This window comes from Muscardinus avellanarius (genome assembly GCF_963383645.1).
Source record: "Muscardinus avellanarius genome assembly, chromosome: 1".
Classification (NCBI taxonomy): Eukaryota; Metazoa; Chordata; class Mammalia; order Rodentia; family Gliridae; genus Muscardinus; species Muscardinus avellanarius.
Window position 1 is genome coordinate 129,393,413 of NC_137786.1, and position 26,770 is coordinate 129,420,182.

At 44.8% G+C, this 26,770-nt stretch overlaps 1 protein-coding gene across 3 annotated transcripts in view; it reads left to right on the top strand.

Moving 5' to 3' along the window:
* FLI1 (Fli-1 proto-oncogene, ETS transcription factor) overlaps positions 1 to 26,770 on the top strand; it is a gene marked incomplete at both ends in the record, with an annotated part of 136,689 nt that overhangs the window by 104,190 nt on the left and 5,729 nt on the right. For 2 of the 3 annotated variants that reach the window (XM_080713977.1, XM_080713978.1), the window contains 2 exons: positions 362 to 427; positions 25,977 to 26,042. In XM_080713977.1, coding sequence (XP_080570103.1) covers positions 362 to 427; positions 25,977 to 26,042 — 132 coding nt within the window. The remainder of the gene's footprint in view (positions 1 to 361; positions 428 to 25,976; positions 26,043 to 26,770) is intronic. The other variant, XM_080713979.1, reaches the window with a different exon arrangement.

The window sequence follows — 26,770 nt, forward strand, 5'->3', positions numbered from 1 at the left end:
GATAAACAACTTGATAAAGAGGAAAAAAGGTTGTTTTGGCTCACAGTCTTAGAGATTTCAGTTCATGCTCCATTGGTCCTGTTGCTTTGGGCCTGTGATGTAATAGCATGGTGAGAGCACATGGCGAAGTAACTGTTCACCTCATGAATGGGAACAGAAAGGAGGAAGAGGAGACACTGAGCTCCCCTACCCCTTTTGACCTAAAGGGGCGCCACTATGCCCCACCTCTTAAGTTTCCACCTCTTTGCAACAGCGCCACTCTGAGGGCCAAGTTCCTGCCTAATACATGGGCCTTGAAGGGGACATTATAGATCCAGACTAGCGTAACCTCTGCCCTTTCTTTTTTTGCTTTGCCTTTCAGGTTCACTGCTGGCCTATAATACAACCTCCCATTCGGACCAATCCTCACGACTTAGTGTCAAAGAAGGTGAGTCCATTCTCTCACGTGCTTAGTTTTCTTCAGTACCAGGCATGAAACAGTTCTATATTGTTAACATTGGGGTGGAAAACTTCAGGTGCATTCAACAGCCATCTTCTTTGTTCCATTCGATCTTTTGTGCCACACAAAACAAGACACCAAAGATTTTCTCTCGCCGGGCGTGGTGGCGCACGCTTGTAATCCCCGCACTTGGGAGGCAGAGACAGGAGTATCGCGCAGGTTCGAAGCCAGCCGAGTGCGCTGGCTTAGGAGACCCTGTTTCCAAATAAAAATGTAAAAATAGGTCTGGGAGTGTAGCCCGGAGGTAGAAGGGCTTCCAGGAACCCCAGTACCACCAAAAAAAAAAAAAAAAAGATTTTCTCTCTTGTGCTATCAGTTCCAAAATTATAACAAAAATTTTTAATATCTTATAATAATTTCAAAGATCTAACTTGAAGGCATTATGACTCTGTGAAAGAATGTGTGAATGACATGACTACTGCTTTCTTTCAAAGTTGGGTGTTTTCTCTGCCAAAGAGAATGAAATAAGGATTTTAAGGATTTTAGCATGTCCATCATTTAAGTTTTTTTTTCTAACAAATTTTAGCATGTTATTTCATGTTTGATGGCTCAAGGATTTGGTCTGGTCTAGTTTGGTTTGATTTGGTTTGGCTCAGAGAGAAAGAAAACTGTCTCATAAAACTATTTTGCCAATGCCTATTGCAAAGATCACAATACCATTTATCAGTATTTTTATGTGTCAAATAATACCAGGGGGATTGTTCCCAGTTACTGTGTTAGATTTTAGTCATTGAAATGAGCAAAAACTCATGATACCTGGTTATAGAAAAAGATGTTAACCAGCAATTATTGGAAACCAGAGGAGTGAAAAAACTTTCCATGGCAAAAGAAAACTTGTCCAGAGGAAGTGCTCTTGAGTGGCAGTTCAGGGAATGGTGGGGTATGGCAGCCTTGCTTGCTCTCTTCTCTGGCTCTCTCTCCTACCCTATATTTTCTTTAACTCAAACTTGTCATAGAATAAAGGCAAAAGATTTAGGTATGAGTCATATATTGTGCAGCACTGCATACTATCTCAGAGAAACACAAGGCTCTTCAAAGAGAACAGACCATTTGATTCAAAACCCTCATGGAGTTGAAGGAAACAGAGACTTAAACACCCACCCACAACCCATTCTGCCTGAAGTGCCTTTGATGACACAGGACTTTGAATTTACTGTTAACAATTTATAATTTGACAACAACTAGAACGTTTAGTAGAAAAAAGTTTATAATATAATGAATCCGCTTTTAAATACCTGTGTTTTTCACCTGCTTCCTTCTCTTCTACCCTGCCCTGGGCCAGTCCTGTTTCTGCTGCTCTTTTTCCTCTCCAAATCAGACTTATCAACTCTCGCCTTGAAAAATGAAGTCATGCTCATTCCCTCCACATTCTAAGCCACATTTTGGTTGGTGGCCCACTTTGGCATCCTGTTACAAACGTGTATCGGAGAACATTTATTTTCATGACAAATGCACTGAGGTCAGGAAACCTTGGGCTTCTTTTGGGAACACCACTCCATCCCCTGGAGTCCAGCTTCCTGTCTAATGGAGAGTCATTAAAAATCAAGCTCTGACGCTGTTGGCTTCTGTGAAGGTGACCATGAGCCACAGTAAGGGCTCTGGCCCCATCCAGAGATACTCTGTCTTGATTTATTTTCATTATTGTGTTTCATTTGATTTGCAGATTTGGAAGGAAACAAAAGAGAAAGGGAGGGAAGAACTAAAGGGAGGGAGGAAGAGTGGGAGGGGAGGAGGGGACTGAGGGCAGGAAGGTTGGTTAAACCTCTGAACCTCTGTAGGATGCAGGGCTACTACGGGCTGTTGACATCAGAATGAACCTTTGAATGAACCTTTGAGTTTCTGGGGCAGACAGAGCCAGTGGCAGATTTTCTAATATTGGGCTTAGAATGCAAGGGGTTTTTTGTTTGTTTGTTTTTTGCTTAGAAATGGATTTTGGGAAGTAGAAACGTATTGCTAACCAACTCTGTCCTTTTAAGGGCACTCAGCCCTCAGCCCTCTCCTCTACCTGCAACGCTGCACCCCTCCCAGGGCCCTTTTGTGTGTGGGGAGTGCCCCCAGCCCCACATTCACATTCTCCTAAGGCTGCTGCTCATTCAGGCTGATTGCAGGAGCGGCTGGCTCTTGCTGGGTAGCAGCCACTCTTCTGAAATGAATTAACTGTCTTCTTCCAGGCAAACGCACCCGGCCCATTCAGGTGGCGCTGGGCATTTATCCTCCAGCATCAGTCAGGCCTCTAGAGTCGATTAAGTCCGCGCCTTGCAGGTGCACCTTTTGTCCCCAAGCTCTCCACTTGAGCAGAGGCCTCCCCTTGCGAGGTGGTCTGAATCTGTCTGAAGGAGCCAGTAAGCCACAAAACAAAAGTGCATTAGCAAGACAAAGCCTGCCAGGCGCCCTCTCCCCTCCCACCTCTCCATCTCCTCTTCTCTAATAGCTATCTATCTATATTTATATATACATATATATACACTAAATGGAAAAGAAAGAGAAGACGTCGTGCAACCTTGGCTCCATCTTCTTTGAATAAGGCACGCGCACACACACAGCCCCAGAGTCAGAGTGCAGTAAAAGCGCCAGAGCTGGTGTGTGTGTGTGTGTGTGTGTGTGTGTGTGTGTGTGTGTGTGCGCGCGCGCACACACACACGCACGTGCATACATCCTCCACCAAGGGCAGGTGCTGGCATCAGGCACAAAGGAAGGAAGTTGAGAAGACGATGGCTATTAGCGTGTCTTCAAAGGGCTTACCGAGTTAGAAGACTTTTTACTTTAAAATGGCATAATCGCCCTTCCAGCCTTTCTCTTCAGAAAATGGCTGCAATTTCTAAGGGTTATTGGTGCCCAAGAAGTTTATACGCATTTTTTTAAATTAATTGATGACACTCTTTAAGCCTCATTTATTTTATTTTATATTGTGTGGTGTTGAAGACAGAACCCAGGACCATATACATGCTAGACAAGCACTCTTACCACTGAGCTACACCCCTGTTTAAACTTATTCATTTATTTATGTTGGTACTGGAGATTGAACCCAGGGGCATTCTATCTCTGAACTACATACCCAACCCTATTTTACTCTTTGTTTTGAGACAGGGTCTTGCTAAATTGCTGAGGCTGGCCTTGAACCTGTGATCCTCCTATCTCTGCCTCCCAGGCATTGAAATTATAGGCATGCTCCAACATGCCCAGCTCTGCTTAAGCTTTTTTAAATTAAGTATTCTAGATTGAACTCAGAACAGTTGTGCTTTGTTTACCTTTGGTTATCAAAATTAAATCCAACTATCATATGACCCAGGTGTACTTTAGAACACTCTAGTGATACATGCATACCCATGTTTTATAGCAGTACAATTCACAATAGCCAAATTAAACCAACTTGTGTTCCACAACAGACAAATGAATAATGAAAATGTGGTATATACAAACAATGGAATTTTACTCAGCCATAAAGAAGAATAAAATTGCTGAGCATGGTGGCTCACGCCTGTAATACCAGTACTTGGAAGGCTGAGAGAGAGATTCATGGCCAGCCTTAGCAACCTGTTTCAAAATGAAAGAATCAAATAGGACTGGGAGAATAGTCAGATGGTAGAAAACCCCTGGGTTCCATCCTGAATACCACAAAGAGAGAGAGAGAGAAAGAGAGAGAGAAAGAGGAAGGAAGGAAGGAAGGAAGGAAGGAAGGAAGGAAGGAAGGAAGGGAGGAAGGACCTTAGTTACCAGAGACTGGAAGGGCATGGGGAGGAGGAGCAGAGAAAGGATGGTTGATGGGTACCAGGGTGCAGTTGGACAGGAGGAATAATTTATATTCTATAGGACTGTAGGGTGACTAACTATGGGTGACAACAATTAATTGAATATTTCAAAATACCAAGTGAAAAGGATTTTGAATATTTCCAATACAAATAATAATGAACGTTCGAGGCGATGAACATGCCAATCCCCTGTATCTGATCACTGTGCCTTATATACATATATTGACATGTCACACTACACCTCATAAATAGGTACAATTATTATGGGTCAGTTGATTTTTTAAGCTTTTAAAATGTCTTCAGTTTCAAATGGTCTTCCTGATGAAGAGCCTTTCCCTTCTAACTGCCTTTCCATGAAATCAACACCTAGCTTAAACATATTTTGAGCAGAGATGTAAATGTCTTTGCATTTATTTTTCTCTGGTCCTGAAGTTTCCCTCTGTCATCTCCAGGGGCATCTCTAAGCTATTCTCTTTTCCTGAAGATGACTTTGTCTGCATCCTCTGCTTGACAACACCCTCTGGTATGGACTGTGCAGAGACTTACTTGGAGATCTTATAAAAGTATTTGATGCCCCCAGAAAAATAGTGTATAACCCCACTCATAGGAGGTAAGAGCAGGAGAATTCACAGAGATGGAGAGTCAGTGATGCTTACCAGCAACTGCAGGAGAGGAGAATGAGAAGTTCGTGCTTAGAGGAGGTTGAGTTTCAGTTTGGGTAGATGCAAAATTTCTGGTGATGGAGAGTGGGGATGGTGCCTGCACAGCCACATGAATGCACTTAATGCCACTGGTTAAAATGGTAAATTTTATGTCATATATATACATTTATTCCACATTATGTATAATAAATTGCAAGTTACATCATGAATAAATTATATTAGTATGTCATGTACTAAAGCAGAAATAAAAATAATGAGGCCAAGTTCAAACATGACCAGTTAACTATGAATTTCCAGAGGTACATTTGGGGACTTGAAATTTGTTTGTTAACAAATTCCAGGTTACTCCTATCCTGGAACCCAGAGTGACAAGCCCAGCTTCTGGAGGAGAGATGCCTGAGAAAGAGACCAATGAGACCCACCTCAGAGCCACTCCTTGTTTTTTGGAGATACAGTGGGCAGTTGATCTTGACCGCCAAATCATCCTAGATAAGGACCTGTGGGCATATTGATAAAGGCATAGGTTAGTGAAGGGACCAGTTGAGTGTAATTAGTGTTTTATGTCATTACCTTTGATGATGTCATTACTACTGACTTTGACATTTTTAGCACAGCACTTCACATCTCAGAAATTCCCTTTGTCTATGTCTTCATTGAGCCCTTTAAAAAGTAGATATTGCCGGGTGTGGTGGCACTTGGGAGGCAGAGACAGGAGGATCACACTGGTTCGAAGCCAGTTTCGATGACTTAAGAGACCCTGTTTAAAAAAAAAAAAAAAAAAAATATATATATATATATATATATATATATATATATATATATATATGTAGATAGATAGATACAGTGTTGCTAACCTGATTGTGCAGGAGAACAGAGAGGTTCTGGAAGCTATGTGGCCTTTCTAAGTGTTCAAGAGTCCCCGAGTTGGAACTTCTGAGTCTGCACGGCCTTCTCTCAGGTCCTCCGGGCTACAGAGCTGAGTATGTCTACCCTGGTAGCAGGTCAGAGCATCTCTGTTTTTCTGGGCAGACCCTGCCCAGGACTTCCCACTGCGCTTTGCTAGACTAGCAGCAGGCAAGAATCAGCAGATCTCTTCTTCCAAGCTGAGCTGCTTTGCATGCCTAAGTCCTCATTTCCTTAGCTCCTCATGCTGAATCTGTTGAGATGCCTGGGACTCCCCCAAAGTCAGAGGATATTGAGCTCTTTGTTTACTAACTCCTGGAGCTCATAAATTCACTCAGGCTGGGTGGTGCACTGAGCTTCCAGCCCCAGCCTGGGAGCCTTTCAGGACCTCCTTCTGAATGCGAAAACCCCAAAGTACAACACAGCTGAAGGAAGATGGTTGCCTATGGAATCACCATCACCAGCAATTGCCTTGGCTAATGGATACAAAGCCTGTCTCCTTGCTAAGGATGAGAAAGAGAAGAGGGAGATTTCTCTTCTGTGCCCTGGATAGTGGAAACCCAACTTGTCTATTCAACTTGCCTTCACGTTAGGAATCTAACTTGAGAGAGCCCTGCTTCTCTGGAGACTTCCAGATGGCAGGAGCTGTGCAGACAGCGATCACACCCTTCCCGAGGCTTTTTGTCTTTTGCCAGATCTTTTCCACATCTGTGATCCCATTTGTGCTTCACACCATCACCATGAGATGGTGGGCAGTAACAGTAACAGTATTACCTCCATTCTGTGGATCAGAAAAATTGCTCAGGGCTCAAAGGGTTCCTTACAAGTCTCCTGGTCTTGGGCCAGAGTAGGACTCAACTCCAGGTCTTGGGGATTCTCATCCTCCAATGTGTTCCCCATAATATTAGCTCAACATATTTAATTCAAGCATCTGATCACATCTTCAGCATTCTTTAATTAGTACTCTCACTCTACCTAATGCCAGTGCCCATCTCCTGGTTCAGTCTTAGAGCATCTTGATTAAGCAAGAGCTCAGGCTATGGACTCAAGACTGTGACCTTGGCCAAGGCACATTCTTTTTTCTGCCCCCGTTTCCTTCTGTATAAAGCCCCTTAAGATGATGGGATACTTACTGGTTAACCAGCAGGATATCTGATGTACTCACAAGTAAGTGCTCAATTTAAGTTATGATAGCAGCTATTAGAGTAAAAACATATCATAATTGACATTATTATGACAAAAATATTACAATGTTTTCTAGTGTTTACCAGATGTTAACATTGTAAAGTGTTGTGCAGGATACTAGATCGCACTGCTGGGTTGCTTAAAATCATTTTTTGAGAGAGAAACCTATGAAATATTAAGGAATAACATGAAAGTGCATGTAATCAAATAGAAAAATAATGCTACATACAAGAAGTTCTCTGAGAGTAATAAAAGATGAAAAGTCATTACATGCGAAATCTCACCACCTACCTCAAGCTTTTTATATGACAGAGAAGATCCAAGCCCAGAGAAGGTGTTGGCCAAGGACATACACAGAGGACAAATAGGTCACGTTGAACATCCCTAATCTGAAAGTGTTGCAAAATGTAAAATACTTCTGGTCCCAGGCGTTTCAGATAAGAGATGTCCAGCTGACGTAGATATTGGCAAGTATTATAGAGCTCTGGTACCCTAATCAAGAGCCAACCTCAATTCTGAGAGTCTAGAATCTACTCAGTACAGAAGGCCAGGCAGAGGCCCAGAAATACGGCGGCCCAGCACCTACCCTTGAGGAGTTGCAGTCAAATAGAAAGACAGGGAAGGAAGGAAGAAAATGTGTGTGCTGGAGTGTGGGTGATGTATCACAGAGTATTTCCACTCTCTGCTGAACTTGAAGCCTCTACGAGTGTCCTCTTCATTTGAGAGGTCCTCTTGATGAAAAATGGAGGCCTCTAGAAACATGAAGTTTCTACTCGTGGAGATGGGTACCAAAGCAAAGCCCAGGTAGACACCCAAGAAGCCAGCGAGCTTGGGTCTGGGCACATGTGTGGGGACTGGCGTACAGGGAACAATGTCTTTTCAGGTTAAGGTTTGAAGAATGTAGCCCAGGTAAGTCCCTGAGAGAGCTGGCCAGAGAGCTTTGGCTAGGACTGAAAGGCGGAGTATGGCCAGACGTTTCATGGTGAGATAGGCAGGTCAGCACAGGAGCCAGAGGCAGGGACTTGCCTGGGAATCATCTGGGACAGGGAGCAAGTGGTGGCACCGTGATGAGACTGACCACACGTTCATAATTACTCAGGCCTGCTCATGGTCTCTCAGGGTTCATTAGATTTTTTTCCTCTCTACTTTTATATATCTTTGAAAAATTTCCATCACTTTAAATATGTCTTGAGAAGTTGTCCCAATGGGAGACACATTTCAATGAGTAGAGAATCTTTGTTGGTAGTGCTGAGGAGTGCATGCCGCACACAGTGAGCAAGAGCCGTGGGTTTTTGCATCCAGCACTCAGGAGGATGGATGTCATAAGCACACTGTGTGTGTGTGTGTGTGTGTGTGTGTGTGTGTGTGTGTGTGTGTGTTTGTGTGTGTTTGTGTGTGGGGGGATGAATGTAGAGCTCAGGGCAGACATGGGGTATGTGTGTGTCACTTTGTCCAGCAGCATGGCATCGGGGAGATTGGTCTGCACATGTGTGCCCAGAGGAAAAGGCCTGTAATACTGTGAGGTCATCTCCTGTTCTTTTTAGGGAGTAAACAACAGTCCTTGTACAGCAGGCCCTGGGCTCCGTGGGCCCTGTCTATGCCACTAACATGCACTTGAAATTTGAGGAAGGTCTCCCAGGAGAGCTTAAGAACTTTGTCATTATATATTTTTCCTTTGTGATGAAATACCCCCAATCTATTTTTAGCAAAAGCTAGTATGGTTGTGTGTGTGCGTGTGTGTGTGTGTGTGTGTGTGCACGCGCACACTGTTTCTGTGGTCCAAAAGCTAGATTTATGTTCATAAAATAGAAAAGCACTTGCTTTCTCCATTTTAGCTTTTTAAAATTGGTTTCCTTTGGAATTCCAGAGTTAATGTTGTGTCTGCTTTCTCTCTGACCCTCTTTGGAGAGTTGTGGGTGTTTTTTTTGTTTTTGTTTTTTTTGGTTGTTGTTGTTTGTTTTTTGGGTTATTTGGAGGGTGGGGGAAGAAGGACAGACACAGAGAGAGATGGAGAAAGAGAGGGAGAGAGAGAGGGAGAAAGGAAACAAAGAATCCTTGTCTCCAAGCATAGCCGGCAGGAAACCCCAATCCCAAGGGAATTTAGTCAGACTCCAGCTCTCTGAATTCAATTTGACAGCTTGTCTGGGACACTTTCTAAGTAACCATTATCCTTCCTTTCTCTGAGTAAAAGAGCTGTTGTTCCTTTCCGTGGGTGTGCTGTGTGTACTGTTATTGCACACGTGTGGGTTGCACAGTGACAGGGACACATTTTCTCTAAATGATTGGAAAGAGTTTGCATGTTCCCTAAGACAAGTGTAAATTTGTTCCAGGATCATAAGGCCAAAGACTGGACATATCAGAGAGGGGCCATGAGAGGAAGGTCTGTGCCGACATAAAAGGAGTCTGCTGGTGTGTTACGTGTGTGCATTTTATTCCTTTGCGGATTCCTTGGAAACACAAAAATGCCCTCCAGACGCCAAACTCCTGTCTTTATGTTGATTGGTTGATTGATAATTTTGGACAGATGCACCATCCTGCACTCCGTGGCACATCATGTCACAGGGAGTCCGAGATTTCTGGGACAGGCAGGCACAGTTAGAGGGGACTGACTAGAGTTCAAAGGGGAACAGGCCACTGGGGCCTTGCCGATTGCTGCCCTTTCTCAAGGGACTACAGGACAGCCATCTTTCCTGTGTGTCTATATTTAAATATCATCTGGACTCAGCTCTGCTGGACAGTGGAGCCACAAGTCCCAGAGCCATCTGGATGACCTGGGAACTTGGAGGTGGGACACCTTTCCCCAGTCAGACAGCTTTGCCTGTTTAAGTTCTGCTCCAAAGACTTGTCCTTTAGATGTAGAGTAGAGTGTTTCCTGGAAGTCTCACCCAAGCACAGTTTGGACTGCTTCCCCCAGTCCCCTGTGGCTGGAATTCCCTTCCACCCCAGCCCACTCCAACCCCACTTGACCCACAGTCTAGGACTACATGCACCCTCTAAGGCCCAGGTCAGCTGGCAGATGCTATCTGCCCTTTGTTTGTATCCACTGTTCAGTTTAGGTTTCAACAGATTCTAGCAAGACATCTTTTATCCTGTGAGACTGAAGTGTCCAGGATGTGGGAACCATTGGCTGGGTGAATCACAATGACAGACAGAGGTTTTGTGTGTGTGTGTGTGTGTGTGTGTGTGTGTGTGTGTGTGTGGTACTGGAGATGTAACCCAGGGACCCCAGACCTATTTTATATTTTATTTGGAAACAGGGTCTCACTAAGTTGCTGAGAGCCTCACTCAGTAGCTGAGGCTGGCTTCGAACCTGTGCAATCCTTCTGTCTCAGCCTCCCAAGCACTGGGATTACAAGTGTGCGCCACCACACCCAGCCAGAGTGTCTTAAATGACTCCCTGAGACCACGTCTGCCTTGGAGGCTGGTGCTGTGTACCATCACTAGAGTCGCTGGTAGGGTGAGACCTCTTCTGTCCATCTGGCCCCAAATCTCGCTCTGTGTGACCCCAAGGTGATTCATTCCCAACCCTGAGCCACGAGGGAGCAGCTCAGGAAGGGCAGAGTTCAAGCATAAGGTGACGTGTGTCCTAGCCCAGGTCTACTCCTCCTGTGCTGCCAGGGATGGTAGTGGTAGTCCTCCGTGGGCTGGAGCTCTGGGTCACAGCTCCTCATTTTTCTAAGACAGTTCAATTGCTAAGTGGGCCTTCCAGGTGACACATTCCAAAGCTGTCTCTAGACTCTGGACAGTTACTGTTTTAATCATGCTATCACTTCTGGGTTCCACTTTAACTTATACATTTATACATTGTCCCATCCCTGATGACAAGGCTAAGACTCAAAATGCAATCAGTAGTAATTGATGAGCCCCATGATCATTGCCATGCGGGGCTGGTTTGTGATGTAACAAAAGTGGGCCCTGGTGGCCACGAATCTATGACAAGAGCATGGTCGGGTGGTAAGTGCCTGGAACCTCCAATTGATGACTCCAATTGATGAGTCAGGAGTGAAATGACTCAAACGTTGGGAAGAACAGGATGGGTCTACAAGTGCGCCAGATGCCACCAGTGGCCACCTCAACACAGAATACCCTAAAGACACCCTAATGCATAGAGTTAGAAACTCCATAACAGCCAGGCATGGTGGCACACACTTATAATCCCAGTACTTGGGAGGCTGAGACAGGAGAATCACAGTTTTAGAGCCAACCTCAGCAACTGAGTGAGACCCTTCGCAACTTAGTGAGACCCTATTTCCAAATAAGAAATAAAATCGGTATGGGGGTATAACTTGCAGGTAGAATGCCTCTGAGTTCCACTCTGAGTACCAATAAAAAAAGAAAAAAGAAAAGAGAAAAAAGAAAAAAGAAACTCCATAACAGGCAGGCTGTTAGGGGACAATGATCACTGGAAAGTTCCTATCCATGGGCTCCACATCCAGAAATTCAGCCTCCTTTACTGAAAATGTACTGATTTTTTTTCTTGTCATTATTCCTTAAGCAATATATTATAAGCAACTATTTGCATCACATTCATATTGCCTTATTTATTCTACCTAAGCTAGATCTATATTGCCTTATTTGTTCTACATAATCTATAATATTGCCTATTATTCATATGCCTTAGTTATTCTACCTAATCTGGAGATGAGATAAGTATGTAAGAGGATGTGCCAGGCTATGCCCTTTTATATCAGGGACTTGAGCATCTTTGGACTTGGAGGTTGGAGAGGGATCTTGGGATCAGTCCTCCAACCCCCAAGGATATAAAGAGATGATGATTTTTTTTTTTGCATTATTGGGGATGGAATGCAGGGACAATCTACCTTCGAGCTATACCTTCAGCCCTATTTCTTAATTTCTTATTTTAAACAGGGTCTCACTGAGTTGCAAAGGGCCTCATTAAGTAGCTGAGGCTGTCCTGTGATCCATCTATCTCAGCCTCCCAGATACTGACATTACAAGCGTGCACCATCATGCCCGGTGAGATGACTATGTTTTTAAAACGTGTACGTAATCTGGGTATGGTGGCACATGCCTGCAATACTGGTACTTGGGAGGTTGAGATAGGAAAAATGCAGGTTCGAGACAAGCCCTAGCAGCTTAGTGAGACTCTCAACAACTTAGTGAGACCATGCTCAAAACAAAAAAATAAGGTGGGCATGGTGGTGCATGCTTGTAATCCCAATACTTGGGAGGCTGAAACAGAAGGATCTCGGGTTTGTGGCCAACCTCAGCTACTTAGTGATGCCCTCTACAATTCAGTGAGTCCCTGTTTCAAAATAAAGAATAAAAAAATAGGGCTGGGGGTATAGCTCAGAGGGAATGCCCCTGGGTTTAATCACCAGTACCATAAATAAATAAATAAATAAATAAATAAATAAATAAATAAATAAATAAATATATTAAAAGGGCTGAGGGTGTAGCTCAGAGATAGAATGCCTCTGGATTCAATCTCCAGTACCCAAGGAAAAAAATTGAGTCTTATGCTCATAAACCAAATTCTATTTATCTATCTACATAATCATCTGTCAATCATCTTTCATCTGTCAGTCATCCATTTATGTATCTATCATCTATCTATTTTCTATCTATTTGGAGAGGGAGGGAGAGAAAAGGTCCTGCAAACCAGTCAGAAGTGCAGGGTTTAGGAGCTCTTCCCATGAATGATCACAGGTATAAGCAGCATCACTTGTCATTTTTATTTCAAAATGCTTCCTAAGCTCTTTTTAGTGATGTAACAACATCCGCTGTTTAGAGAAGGTAAAGTGTGAGGTAATAAGAAGATTATTGCTCATGAACTAATACCCCAGTGGAAAATGTGGTCTCGAGAAGGAAGTGCTGGGGCTACACTAACCCAGAGCAAATGAGCGTTCCCCTCTCTGGTCTCAGGGATCTAGAAGTCCCCACCCATGAGGATCAAGAAGTTTGAGAAAGTTTGAATTCTTGTCAGGCATAACTAGAGAGAATATTATGGCATTCAGTGAGACAATTACTTTTTCTATCCAGATCCAACTCCCCTACCATGCCCAATGCACTCCCACCAGCTCACGGCCATGTTTTCCCTACGCCTCAGACCACAGTCCTTTCTCTGAAGCTTCCAAATTCACAGCCACTTACGGACCTGACTCCACACGTACTGTGGTCACTAGTGGTGAGTTTTGGCCTGTATCCTTTCTTTCGGCCCTGTAGATATTCAGTAAATACCACTGACAGTTGATGGTTTCACAGGAAAAGTAAAAATCTAGTGTTCTTCAATCTAATTAGTTATGCCATCCTCTGCTAAAAAGAGAAGAAGAAATTACCTTTGGCTGGCATAAGATGAACTTCTTATTTCCCATGAGTGAAACTCTGAGAAAGAATAGTAGCTATACTGTAGGATACTTCAGAGTATATAAAGCAGTTTCGGAGGCATGATCTTATTTATTCCCCAGAAATCTCATGAGGACTAAATCTGCTATTTGCTTTTACAAACTCTTAAATTAAGGATTAATCATCTGGTGTAGGGGTGCACACCTGTAATCCCAATACTTAGAGGCTGAGACAGCAGGACCAGGCTCAAGGCCAGACTCAGCAACTGAGCCAAAACGTTAGCAATTTAGTGAGACCCTGTTTCAAACATAAATAATAAATAAATAAATAAATAAATAAATAAATAAATAAATAAATAAGGCTGGGAGTGTAGCTTGGAGGTAGAATGCTCTGGGTTTAATTCCCAGTACCAAAAATATATAAATAATAATTGCTTTATCGAAGTATCTACCTTTCATGGGCTAACTGAGCTCAGAGGAGTCAAGTCACTCACGTAAGTTCACACAGCACATAAATGACAAGACAAGGCCGACTGAGGAGTTCTGCCCTCCAGTCTGGAGTTTTGTCCCTTTACAATGAGCTGCTACTCGGGTTGGAATGAACTAAAGAGAAATGATGGATTTCTTCCCCACATAGATCTTTAAGAGCCCTTAATAACACCACAAACAGTGCTACTATGCTTGATAAGATTTAAGTATCAGACTTCCAAAGAGTTGAAAATCACTCCTGGTATAATTTTGAAAAATCTTTAAGCCTCAAAATTCTTTGGCCTAGCCTGCCTGAAAAATAACTATCAGTCTTGCCTAATATCCTAGAGGAGTTTAGAAACAGGCAGTTTTGATGCTGTGAGTCATATATTCAATTTCTATTAAAATTCTTACACGGCCACATGTGCTTTCTCTCAGGCCCTGGGCCTCCAGGCCCGTGCTAATTTGCATGTCTGGTTTAGATAATGTCTGAGGTCCCTTACAGTCTGAAACAGAGCCTCCGATTCTATGATATAAGTGAGGCCACATTCTCCTACCAGGACTGGACAGGTCTTTTTCTCATAACGGCTCTGCTTCTGTCTGGCCAGTGGCCGCAGGACTCGGGCCTCCTGCATTTCCTCCTCACCTGCAGGCTGCTAAACAGCTGTGTGTTCCTTCAGGGTGAATGTACCTGCCCACTTCCCCACCCTGACCCCAAGGCTTGTCCCTTCCTGCACACTGCTTCAGCCACAAGTCAGAAGGCAAATTCTAGGACATGTCAGGCAAGCTTTAATCAATGTCAGTCCAAGACCACAAGACTGGGAAACTGCCCGGAATCTAAGGCTGCAAAAATTGGTTGACTGTTTAATGGACTGGGTCCCTCTCACTTTTTACTATTTCAATGTTTTTGAAACATTGAAGAGATGCTGTGAGTTTTGTAGCTAATTTTACTCTCCTCCAACATACAGAAATTTTCACTAGATAAAGATCTACTGTAAAGGATTTTACTTTCCAGTGGGACTTTGGGATCAGTGTAGGGCAGTCCAGGCACCTTCCAACAGAAAGTGAGGAAACCATGACAATCATCATGTTAGACAGATCAATCTTTGCCCAAATTATACATTTTCAGTGAGGCCCTCGCACCTCAGCCCTACCTACTCCCTGATCCTGGATTGCTTTTCTCCACCTTCTAGACTACTGTGTCCTTTCCTATTCCTTGAATGTAAGCTTACAGAAGAAAGATTTTTTTTTCTTTAGCCATCATTGTATTCTTAGCACATGAATGTGTCTGGCACCACAGCAACAGCCAATAAAATTTTGAATGAATAAATGAGTGAATGAATGAATGAATGAATGAAATATGATGGGATATGTGAATTAAACCCAATCCAGATATTTTCAGGGTGGCAAGAACTAGTTTGGGGGGGGGGAACAAAGGTGACTAACATACAGTTCTTCTAGCAAGGAAGGTAGGTCAATGTCACTGGAAGGCTCAGCAAGACAGACAATAAATGAGAGGCAACCAGCCAGTGAGACAGACATACAGAAATTTGAAAGAAAAGGACACAAAAGCTGAATGTTAGGCAGATGTAGACTGGACCCTGCATGGCTTAGGAGAAGAAAGACAGCCTTGCTGTGAAGACTTAACATGGAGCAGGATCAGGGCTCTGCCAGGCTGAGGGTGCTGAGCATGGACCGCCCCCCTCAGCCACCCATCCATCTCTCTCTCCCTCTTCTTTCTCTTCTCCCTCTTTTCCCTCTCCTCACTCTCTCCTCTTCTCTCTCTCCTCTCTCTCCTCTCTATCCTCTCCCCTTTCTCTCCTCCCTCTCCTCTCTCTCTTCTCTTCTCCTTCTCCTCTCTCTCTCTTCTCTCTCTCTCTCTCTCTCTCTCTCTCTCTCCCTCTACCCCCTCTCTCCCCTCTCCCCCCTCCCTTCTCTCTCTCTCTCTCTCTCTCTCTCTCTCTCTCTCTCTCTCTCTCTCTCTCTCTCTCTCTCTCTCCTATCAGTACTGGGGATTGAACCCGGAGCATTCTACCTCTGAGCTACAGCCCAAGCCCTTTTTACCTTTTGTTTTGAAACAGGATCTTGCGAGGTTGCTGAGCGTTTGTCTAAGTTCTGAAGCTGCTCTCCAACCTGTGGTCCTCCTATTTCAGCCTCCCAAATACGGGGATTACAGGCATGTGTCACTATACCCCGCTGGGCTGCCTCTCATTTACTCTCAAGCCTGGTCACCTAAGCGAACTGTTGTTTTTTCTTTTTCCTACCTGGAATCCTCTTAAACCTTAAGGCAAATCCAACCAAAGAAGTCAGCAATTTAGCTGCTTCCTCGTGGCCCAGTTGGGAGGAGAGTTTTGGCAAACACCCAGGCAATCTAGTCCATATGAATTGCTTTTCCACATAAGACTGGCCTGAAAAATCCCACTTTGAGGTCTTATCAAAATAAGTAGTTCATTCAGACATCTGTGTCATTTGGACACAGAGCCCAAGGGAGAGGCGCGGTATAAGAAGGACCGGCCTCCCCAGGGCGCCTTGCGTGACAGCAGCAGCCGTGCCTGGCACGCTTGCCACTTACCTTTCCAAACTTTTCATATTTAAAAACCATCCATTTCTTTTAGCCATTCTGTTCATACGTCTTTTTCCCTCTGCACATATAATGCCTTAAACACTGCCCCCATTATACTCCACGCAGCAGGGCCGGTTCTGAGCCCGACAGGCTGTTTGGATTCCAGGACCAGATCTTTGAGCAAGGGAAATCTGATCCAGGAAGCTTTTTTTTTTTCCTTTTTTTTTTTTTTTTTTTTTTTTCTGTGAGTTCCAAGCTTGAGCCCTGGATAGCTCCATCTCCTGAGGGCTCAGTGGAAGTCCAGCTCCTCTGTGGCTCTTCTTTGGGACCTAAGATGTCACGGAAGCAAAGGCCGAGTGACCCCTTATAGAATGGACTGAAACCAAGTGAGGACCCAGCCCCGAGCTCCAGGGCCAGCTGGGCTGGGACTCAGGAAGGAAGCAGGAGGCTGGTCATGTCCAGGCCTCACATGCCAATAGGCTGCCCACAGGCACCATCCCTCTCTGCCCTCTGCGGCCATGTTTCTCAAAGGAGGATCGGGACAATCCCCTCTTCCTTTGAAAGAGAGCCACACATTATTCTTATCTGAAAATCACTGGTTCAGAGCCTGTTAGAACACAAAATGGAACTGTCCTTCCCCCTTTAAGACCCTAGGGTTCTTTTCCTCTTTGAGGCCTTTCTGGATTAGTTTTTTTTTTTTTTTTTAATCTCATTTCACCAAGATAAACGTAGCAACGGTGCAAGCAAGATGAAATAGACTTTATGTATATTGTGTGCATTTTAAATAGCCTTTTGTCAAATGCTTATCCTTCTAGCAACCCTATAAAACCTTTGTTATTGATGGTATTCATTCATTCATTCATTCATTCATTCATTCATTCTCTAGTACTGGGGATTGTACCCAGGGAAATTCCACCTCTGAGCTACACCCCCAGCCCTCCCTCCCTTCCTTCCTTCCTTCCTTCCTCCCTTCCTTCCCCCCTCTCTCTCTTTCTTTCTTTCCTACTTTCTCTTGATTGAACCCAGGCACATTCTACCTCCAAACTATACCCCCAGCCCTATTTTATTTTTATTTTGAAACAGGGTCTCACTAGGTTGATGAGAGTCCCACTACTTCCTGAGGCTATCCTCAAAACCTGGTATCCTCCTGTCTCAGCCTCCTAAGTACTGGGATTATAGGTGTAAATAAATAGCCATGCCTGGCTGGCTATTTATTTATTTTGTATTTTAAAACAGGGTCTCGGTTCCATTGTGTAATGGTTAGCACTCTGGACTCTGAAACAGGGTCTCACTGAATTGATGAGGATCTCACCGGGTTGCTGAGTCTGGCCTCAAACCTGCTACCCTCTTGTCCCAGCCTCCCAAATATTGGGGGTTATCGGAGTCTGCTATCATGCCTGGCATTCATGGTTTTTAGAGAAGCAGAACTTGAAATAAAAAAAATAAAGCCACATTGCCCAGAGTGCCCTGGAACTGAGGGCTGACAGCAGGGCCATGTTGTAGCCACCAAAATTACCCTGAAGCCCACCAGAGAGAAGGGATACCTCCATGATGGGACCGCCACATGGCAGCTTGCTTCAGGGCCTGAGGAGGGAGGCCAGGTCAGGAGGCCAGAGGAGAGGGCATCAGGGCCGGCACAGCTGCTGGCAGGGCTGAGGCAGGGGCTATAGCAGAGACCATCACAAGCAAGAAACCTGCCCTACCTAAGTTGGGTACTGGGAGGGTTCAGGAAGCACAGAAGACATTCACAGGAGGGGCATGGTAGGAATGACAGCCCCGAGGAAAGCGCCCATGTCAGGTTGGTGGCCGGTAAGCCCACTCCTTCCCAAAGATAGTGCATGTTAGAACACAGGACATCAGAGAGGTGCACAGAGGGTGCCTAGTGTGTCCTCCACTGGTACCAATATGTGTGATCACTCAACAACAGGCCGTTGCTCACTACAAAGTTCTTTCCTGGCCACGTCTTGGGATGTATTTTCCTCCTAGTAGGCTTGGCTCTTTGTTGGTAGTTCAAGTCCCTGGGCCTCAGGACCCCCATTAATTTGAGAATTTTCCTCTGGCAACCTCTCTCTTTCAAGAAGGAAGGTCTGGAGCTGGGTGTGGTAATGCTTGTAATCCCAGCATTTGGGAGGCTGAGACAGAAATATCTTGGTTCTCGGCCAGCCTCAGCTACTTAATGAGGCCCTTTGCAACTCAGTGCGACCATGTTTCAAAATAAAGAATAAAAAATAGGTCTGGGTTGTAGCTCGGAAGTAGAATACCCCTGGGTTCCATCTCTAGTACCACAAAAAAAGAAAGAGAGAGAGAGAGTGAGAAAGAGAGAGAGAGAGAGAGAGAGAGAGAGATAAGAAAGGAAGAAAGAAAGAAAAAAGGAAGGAAGAAAGAAGGAAAGAAAGAAAGAAAGAAAAGAAAGAAAGAAAGAAAGAAAGAAAGAAAGAAAGAAAGAAAGACAGTCAGTTTGGATGTGATTACCAGGGAGGTCCCTGCCCAATTCTGAGCATGAACAGCCTTGACCATTCCTGGGCCAAAAGCCTGCATTCTGAAGCCAGGCTCCCCAAGGGTACACAGGCTGAGGGGTGGCCACCTTCTCACAGCAACCAGAAATTGGATGAGAAATTCCTGGGAAGATGCGCCTTTTCCGTCAAGCCACTGAGAGTGAGGCCTTCTGTGGTGGAGGATGGAGAGAGAAGGGAGAGGCTTCTGGTTGCTGCTGCTAGTGTCGCTGCCTCAGGGGCGGCGGGATGAGGTCATGACAAACTAAAGTGTCATATGTCAGCTGGTACATCTGGACCTTTAGACAGCTAAGTGTAGGCATTGGGGCTGAAAGGAACATCTTTCCTGAGACATCTGACCACATTTCCAGGACCAGTTCAAAGGCTTCGCACAGAAGGTGAGTTAACACTGGTGTGTCTATGTCAGGGTCATGCCCAACAAAACCCTTCTCCTTCAAACAGGGATCTGTAGAAAGAAAGGGGGGGGGGACTGCAAGCTCATATTTCTCTACCCCAGGAGTCTCCTCTGGAATCTAAGAGGCCATTTAGTGTCAAATTCAGCCACACTGAGCATTGCATAATGGAGAAACTGTTTGGGCCATCATACAAGGAGGTTGAATTATCCACAATAGCTGGCAACACCCCCCAACTCTCCAGAAAAAGGCTCAGGTCTCTTTGCTTTGGCAAAAACTGATCTCAGGACTGCCCAAAACCAGAAACCCCAGGCCGAGCCCTTTGGTGACTCCTCTGAGAAGGGATCACAATGGGGTTTGTCATCTCGGTACGCCAGAAAGCCAGGGGGTGTCAGCCTTCACTAAAGTAAAGAGTGAGTTTGGCAGAAGCAGGTCATGATTTTTCTGCTGATAGAGCCGTCTGCCGCTGCACAGAGGTTCTGAGGCCGTCAGTTTCTGTGCTGGTTGGAATGGGCACATTTTTGCAGGCTGTGTCTTTCGCTGCCCCCTCAAGCTTGTCTTCTTAGGAATCGCTTCGCAGTACACAGGCTCCACGCACTGCATCAGGAAGGTTAGGGTGCTCCTAGGAGAGGGCATACCCCATGAAAGAACTCTGGGCACTGATACAATCAGCTAGAATCAGGGTGCAAGAGGGAAAGAAATTGTGTAGCAATGTGAGCTCCTGGGTTAGCTCCCTGGTCCAGGTTTTCCATGTTGGTAAGAGACATATTTCCATTTGTATGACTGGTACAGGAGCTGAACATGTTGCTAAGTTTTCGGTTATATGACTTTTAGTAGGAAAGAAAAACACCATGATCCCTCATTTCACCTTTACAGTGGAGTGCGTTCTGATAAATGCATTCTGAGATGACCTCCGTCCTCCTGTACTTACACAAACTACACCACGGTGTCACTGGCTGATATGACCTTATGGGACAGCTTTTTTACTCTAGGAGACATACACTGTTGACTGGAGCGTGGTTATGTGGCACATGACTGTATATGAAATAATATTTAGGCCACTTCTGTGAGTTGCATCCAGTCCTTGACTTCCCCGTGGGGATAAGCTTGTAGCCTCTGCTTCAAAATAGGTGGGTTTGTTTAATACACCCAGAGGGGACATATACTTCTCATCACCCCAGACCTAAATGGCCTGAAGACCTCATCCAAAAAGGAGAAGTCAAAGTAGGAAGCTGGATTGTCTTCAACTGAATAGTAAAAGGAACGGTGTCCATTTAGCATGAAGGAGAAAATATTGTCCCAGTTCATTTCTCCACTCAACAAAATATATCTTTGCTGAGGGCTGGGCGCTGTCCTCCGTGCCTGGATGGACCAGAGAGCAAACAAAGCTCCCTTTGGGGACCCTTGGGACCTTGGGGAGCTGGTGTTCAGGTGGCGAATGCAGACCACAAACAGTAAACATGAATAGATTGTTGATGAAGTTATGTAATAAGTAGAAAACTATAAAAAGCAGAGTGAAGAGGATAGAGGGAAGGGAAAGAAGTTGCGCGTATTTGGTAGGCTGGCCAACTTCTGAGTCTGAGTATTTTATTTTTATTTATTTATTTTTTTTTTGTGGTACTGGGAGTGGAACCCAGAGGCTTTCTACCTCCGGGCTATACTCCCAGACCTATTCTTTTTATTTTATTTGGGAACAGAGTTTCACTAAGTTGCTGAGAGCCTCACTAAGTAGCTAAGGCTGGCTTCAAACCTGTGCCATCCTCCTGTCTCAGCCTCTCAAGCGCGGGGATTACAAGCGTGCGCCACCACACCCGGCAGAGTATTATTAAATATATAATAATGGTGCAAACTCTTACACTGATAACTTTTACTGAGGCCAACTCCGCAGTAGGGGTCGTACTGAGAGTTGGCCTGAATATCTCATTTTATCTGCAAAGCTTCACCAGTTCTTCCAATCTCAAAAGCAGAATGCTAGACCTTAGTTCCTGGCCTCGGCCTTTTCCATCTTCACACTTTGTCTTTGGAGCAGGAATGCCTTCAAAAAACACTGGTTTTCATTTCGATCTTTAATTGAAAGGATGTCCCCAAGAGCCCCAGCACCTACAGAGTGTAGTTATTAAACTCCCTGGTAAGTGGGCCCAGGCTGTCCTTTGTGGATTTAGGTGCCAGTGGTAGGATTTTCCATGGAAAGAGAGGGGAATGAAAGAGTACATGGGAGGGTGGTCTTTGTTGCTCTGACTCCACTAGCTGCCCCACTCCTTGGCTGAAGACGTGCTGACGGCCTGGCCCAGGGCTGTTTATTGCTCTATTAACTTCCAGAGAGAGCACAGTGCGGCTGATCCCTGGGTGGCCTCTCTGTTTATGTGACTTTCTTTTTCACCTTTGAGAGGGCTGTGTGGTTTGTTGAGGCCTCTAGGCTTTTGCCGTGAGCTCAGCCTATGCGAGTCCCCACCCCTAAAGTTCAGCATCCTTCCTCATACCCGAGACATTGCAGGGACGATGGCACCACCCGCTTCTTTTCTAGTAAGATACCTACTGCAAACCATCCTCACTCGCTGGGGTTCCAGACAACCCACCTGCTATTGGTGAGAGGGAATTAATTCCTGCAGTCTGGAATTTTCTTTCTTTCTTTCTTTCTTTCTTTCTTTCTTTCTTTCTTTCTTTCTTTCTTTCTTCCTTCCTTCCTTCCTTCCTTCCTTCCTTTCTTTCTTTCTCTTTCTTTCTTTTGCGGGTCTAGGGATGGAACCCAAAGGAATTTGACCTCCCATCTACATCCACTGCCCAATTTTTTATTCTTTAATTTAAACAGGGTCTCCCTGAGTTGCAGAGGGCCTCACTAAGTATCTGAGGCTGCCTGTGAACCGCGATCCTCTGGTCTCAGCCTCCCGAATGCTGGGATTACAAGTGTGCGCCACCACGCCCGGTATTCTGGAATTTGTAAGGGACTGCTCTGTCCTGGAGCTAGAATAAGAGAATAGGAAGAAAGGCCACTAGAGCTATTGCCAGAATCTGTGCTTCAAAAAAATATCCCTTCTGAGTCAGGAGCAGTAGTCTACATTTGTAATTCCAGTATTTGAGTATGCTGAGACAGGAGGACCTTACACAGTAACTTAGTAAGACCTTGTTTGAAAACAAAAAGTAAAATAGGGCTCAGAGGTATAATGCTCCTTGAATTCCAACCCCAGGACCACCAAAAAAAGTACCTTTATTTTTTGTGTGTGTGTGGTACTAGGGGTGGAACCCAGGGGTCTTCCATCTCTGGCTTATACACCCAGCACTATTTAGTTTTTATTTGAGAACAAATAAAACTGAGTTTCTGACAGCCTAAGCTGATGAGGCTGACTTCTAGCCTACGATCCTCCTGTCTCAGCCTCCCGAGCACTGGAATTACAGGTGCATGTCACCACGCCCAGCTGAAAAGTTCCTTCTGAGTGGTTGTAACACAGCCTTCACAGAGGACAAAAGCCTTCAGTAGACCAATGCTTGAGTAGACAAATGGATTAGAAAGATTTGAGACAGTTTCATCAGTGCAGTAAGTGAGAAATCAAGTCAGACTTCAGATGAAGCCTGTTCCTGAAACTAGTTGGAGCTTTATCCCCACCCCCTGCCACAAACACACATACTTTTACTTGAATTTGTCACTTTTGGTTCTCCTTTCTGTTCTGCCCCTATAGAATGGCCTTTTCTCCACGCACACTGAGCCACCCTACATTCCACCTCGAAAAATTCCTCAGAACACCCATTTCCCTGTGTCTCTGAGGACCCAACGCCCCCTTGGAGTCACCGAGATCGCAAAGCTTGCTTAGCTTCAGGAACACACCATTAAGCCAGCCTTGCCCCGTCCTCCCCTCCCTCCTTTCCCTGTGCCTCGCACTTGACCTTGCTCCACCCATAGCCCTGCTCCTGCCGTGGCTCACTCTCCTGTCCAGCCAGCTCTGTGCACATCCACACCACTGGCCTCCCCCTCCTAACCTGCGGTGACCCTTCAAGCCTCCACCGTGTCTTTGGTGTGAGACCATGTTTCCTCACAGTCCTACTGATTGTCCCATGTCTAAATTCAAGGCCAGGAAACTTGGTTCATACTATCTCACATCTACGCTACAGTCACAAAACATGGTGTGGAAGTCGGTCCCAAATAGATGTCTAGAGGCCCAGCCAGCAGCCTCCTCCAACCAAAGACAAGTCTTTGCCAACTCTCACCTTCTTCTTTGTTAATGTCACCGTAGCACACACTCTGCAGAACGTCACGGGATCCCTCAGAAAATGCCCATGGAAGCTGGGTGTGGTGCCACACACCTCTAGTCTCAGTACTTAAGAGGCTGAGACAGGAGGCTTTCAGGTTTGAGGGCAGCCTCATCAATTTAGCAAGACTCTCAGCAACTTAGCAAGACCCTGTTTAAAAATAAAAATAAAGCAGTGTTGAGGATATAAAAATAAAGCAGTCCAGTGCCCCTGGGTTCAGTCCTCAATGCCCCCCTCCAAATGCCCATGGAGACTTCAACTTCAATGCGAGCTCATAACCAAGTCAGCTTTCTGTTTGCTTGGCTTGCTTTTAAAAAAAAAACAAGAGTCTATTTTCAGGAGGAATTGTGAAAGAAAGAGAAAAAAAGTCAAATAAAAATAAAAGAAAGAAAAAAGTCAAATAAAAACCAAAACAGAGAACTTAAAGGAGTTTTGTGTTCTTTTCCCTTCCTCTGCCCTTCCTCGATCTCCCATCCCCCTCACTTTCTGTTTTGCTTTTCATGCCAATTGCTAAAGACTGTAATTTAAAAACTGAACTGGCTTTTCCAGAGCCAGGAGGAATGTACATCTGCACGTGGATTTTTCCACAAGGAAATCGTTGCTGTCTTTTGGTTCTTCTTAGCCAGTAACAGTGAGATGCATCCATCCATCTTCCCAGCTCTTGCCCTAATTTGTTTGAGAGGCTCAGGGGGTCGGAAGGGATGGTTTGTGTTTCGCCCTGTCACAGTGCTGTTTGATGAGGTTTGTGCTCCATTTGTTCGGATGGTTTTTATGGTTTCTTTGTTGTTTGCGGAAAGACTTTCAAAGTCATAATTCTGTATCCTTAAGCCCCTCTGCCATTCCTGTTCCGTGTGTCAATGGAACTCGCACCACTAGAAAGGAAATGAGGGAATTACCCAGCCAGTGAGTTCAGCAAGTTCTGAGCACCAGGATGGAGGCATGTGGACCCCTTCAAGAAAGGCGGGGATCACACAAGTTCAGGTTCTGTGGAGTCTTCACGGCAGTACAGAAGTGAGCCTTGAGTCACTTCTCGGCAGGCAGCAGCTCTCTAGCTTCTTGTTTCTTTTCTTTTTTTATTTTTGCCTGGTGATGTGGTATGTGTATGCGTGCACACGGGTTACTGGAGATTGAACCCAGAGCGCTCTACCTCCAAACAGGGCTCTACCCCAGCCCTTTGCTTTGTTTTAAAACAAGGAATGGGTTCTTGCTAGGTTGTTGGGAGCCTTACTACATTGCTGAGGCTGTCCTCGAACCTGTGATCCTCCTGTCTCAGCCCCCCAACTATTGGGATTAGAGGTATGAACCACCACGCCTGGTGCTCATCCTCTCATTTCTTGATGTGGGCCAGTTCTCAGACACATCTTAGGGCTTTTTCCTTTTTCTGTAACCATCAGCCCCACCCCTTTCCATTATCAACAAAGAAGTCCAGTCCAAGAGACCTGCAAGAGTCTGGAATGTGCCCACATCGGTGAGGGCCATTCCACACATCAGTGTGCTGAAATCAGAGCTGGATTTGACCTTGCAGGGGTGTCAGGGACATGGGTTTTGAGATAGTCTTCCCATGGGACCTTTTCTTCGGACATCCCCCACCTCTTCAGAGCTGTGTGAAGGACTTTAATACAAGACTATGAACAATTTTTTTTTATATTTGTGGAAGTTTTACAAGGTGTTTCACATATGTTATCTCATTTGGTTCTGAGCACAACCTCATCATAATCCAATTTTCATTTGCAGATTAAAGGCTCAGAGAATCTTTTGATACATCCAAGATCCCATGACAAGCCGGGCGTGGTGGCGCACGCTTGTAATCCCAGCATTTGGGAGGCTGAGACCTGGAGGATCGCAGTTCGCGGGCAGCCTCAACTACGTAGTGAGGCCCTCTGCAACTCAGTGAGACCTGGTTTCAAAATAAAGAATAAAAAATAGGGCACGGTGTGTAGCTCAGAGATCAAATGCCCCTGGGTTCCATCCCCAGACCCGCAAAAAAAACAAAAAGATGCTTTGCCGGGCGTGGTGGCACACGCTTGTAATCCCCGCGCTTGGGAGGCGGAGACAGGAGGATCACACAGGTTCAAAGCCAGCCGCTCTGGCTTAAGAGACCCTGTTTCCAAATAAAAAAATATTAAATAGGTCTGGGAGTGTAGCCCGGAGGTAGAAGGGCTTCCAGGAACCCCAGTACCACCAAAAAAAAAAAAAAAAAAAAAATCCCATGACATATAATAGCAAGGACAGAACTCGAACTGTGCTCTAACTTCAAATTCAGTGTTCTTTCTAGGACTTCAGCCCCTGGAATAAGATAGCTGTCTTCTTAAAATCAGGGCTAATGTTTATTTCACCACCCCACCCTCCAGCCCCAGGGGAAAAGTACACTTTGGGAATTTTGTGATGCTTAAAAAGTTATTGCTAAACTCAATCTCATTTCTGCTGGTCACTAAGGATGCTCTTCATGCAACCCCTCTGCAAAGCTAACATAATAATTTGTTGCTTTTCACTAGATCCTTCTTATGACTCAGTCAGGAGAGGAGGCTGGGGCAATAACATGAATTCTGGCCTCAACAAAAGTAAGTAAATGGCATACCACTCTTTGGGAGTAAAACAGTTCTGAACACAGGGGTGAAAAATAAGGTCATGAGATAAATAAAATCATGCATTTGTTTTCATATGTTATGAGTAGATATCAACATGAATCTGCAGGGCCTGGGGATGTAGCTCAGTGGTAGAGTACATGCTTAGCATGTACAAGGCCCAGGGTTCATTCCCTATTACCAAAATATTTTTTTTTTATTTAGAGCCTGTCCCTGATACGTTTGTCCTTGACAAATGCTATAGATTTTTGCTTAGCTCTTTGAGATTTGTTTCACTGTACTTGTTTTCTTTTATCTTTGAAGTTTGAAAGTTCCTATATGATTGAGAGATCATGGAATTGGATTCTGTTAGTTAAGTCAGGATAATGAACATCTAAGATTTTGTTCCTCCAGTTGACAAGGCTTAATCATACCTATGTCCCCATCCTTATCTCATGAAAGATTGAGATAGAGGATCACTTGGTAAGGAGATGGTAGGGTTCAGAGACACCAATTTATCCACCAGGTGGTGTGGTGATGACATATTAAAGTCTATCCAATCTCTCCTATTAAAGGAGCAAGGAAAGAGAATGATTCATGAATTCCTGAGCCAGAATAGGCCAATCTTGCTGTCTCTTGCAAGTAAAGTATCAAGCAGATGAATGGGTGGTGAAGGAAATTTTTCTAAGAAAGAAGTTGCAATTATAAATCAATGTCCACGCAAT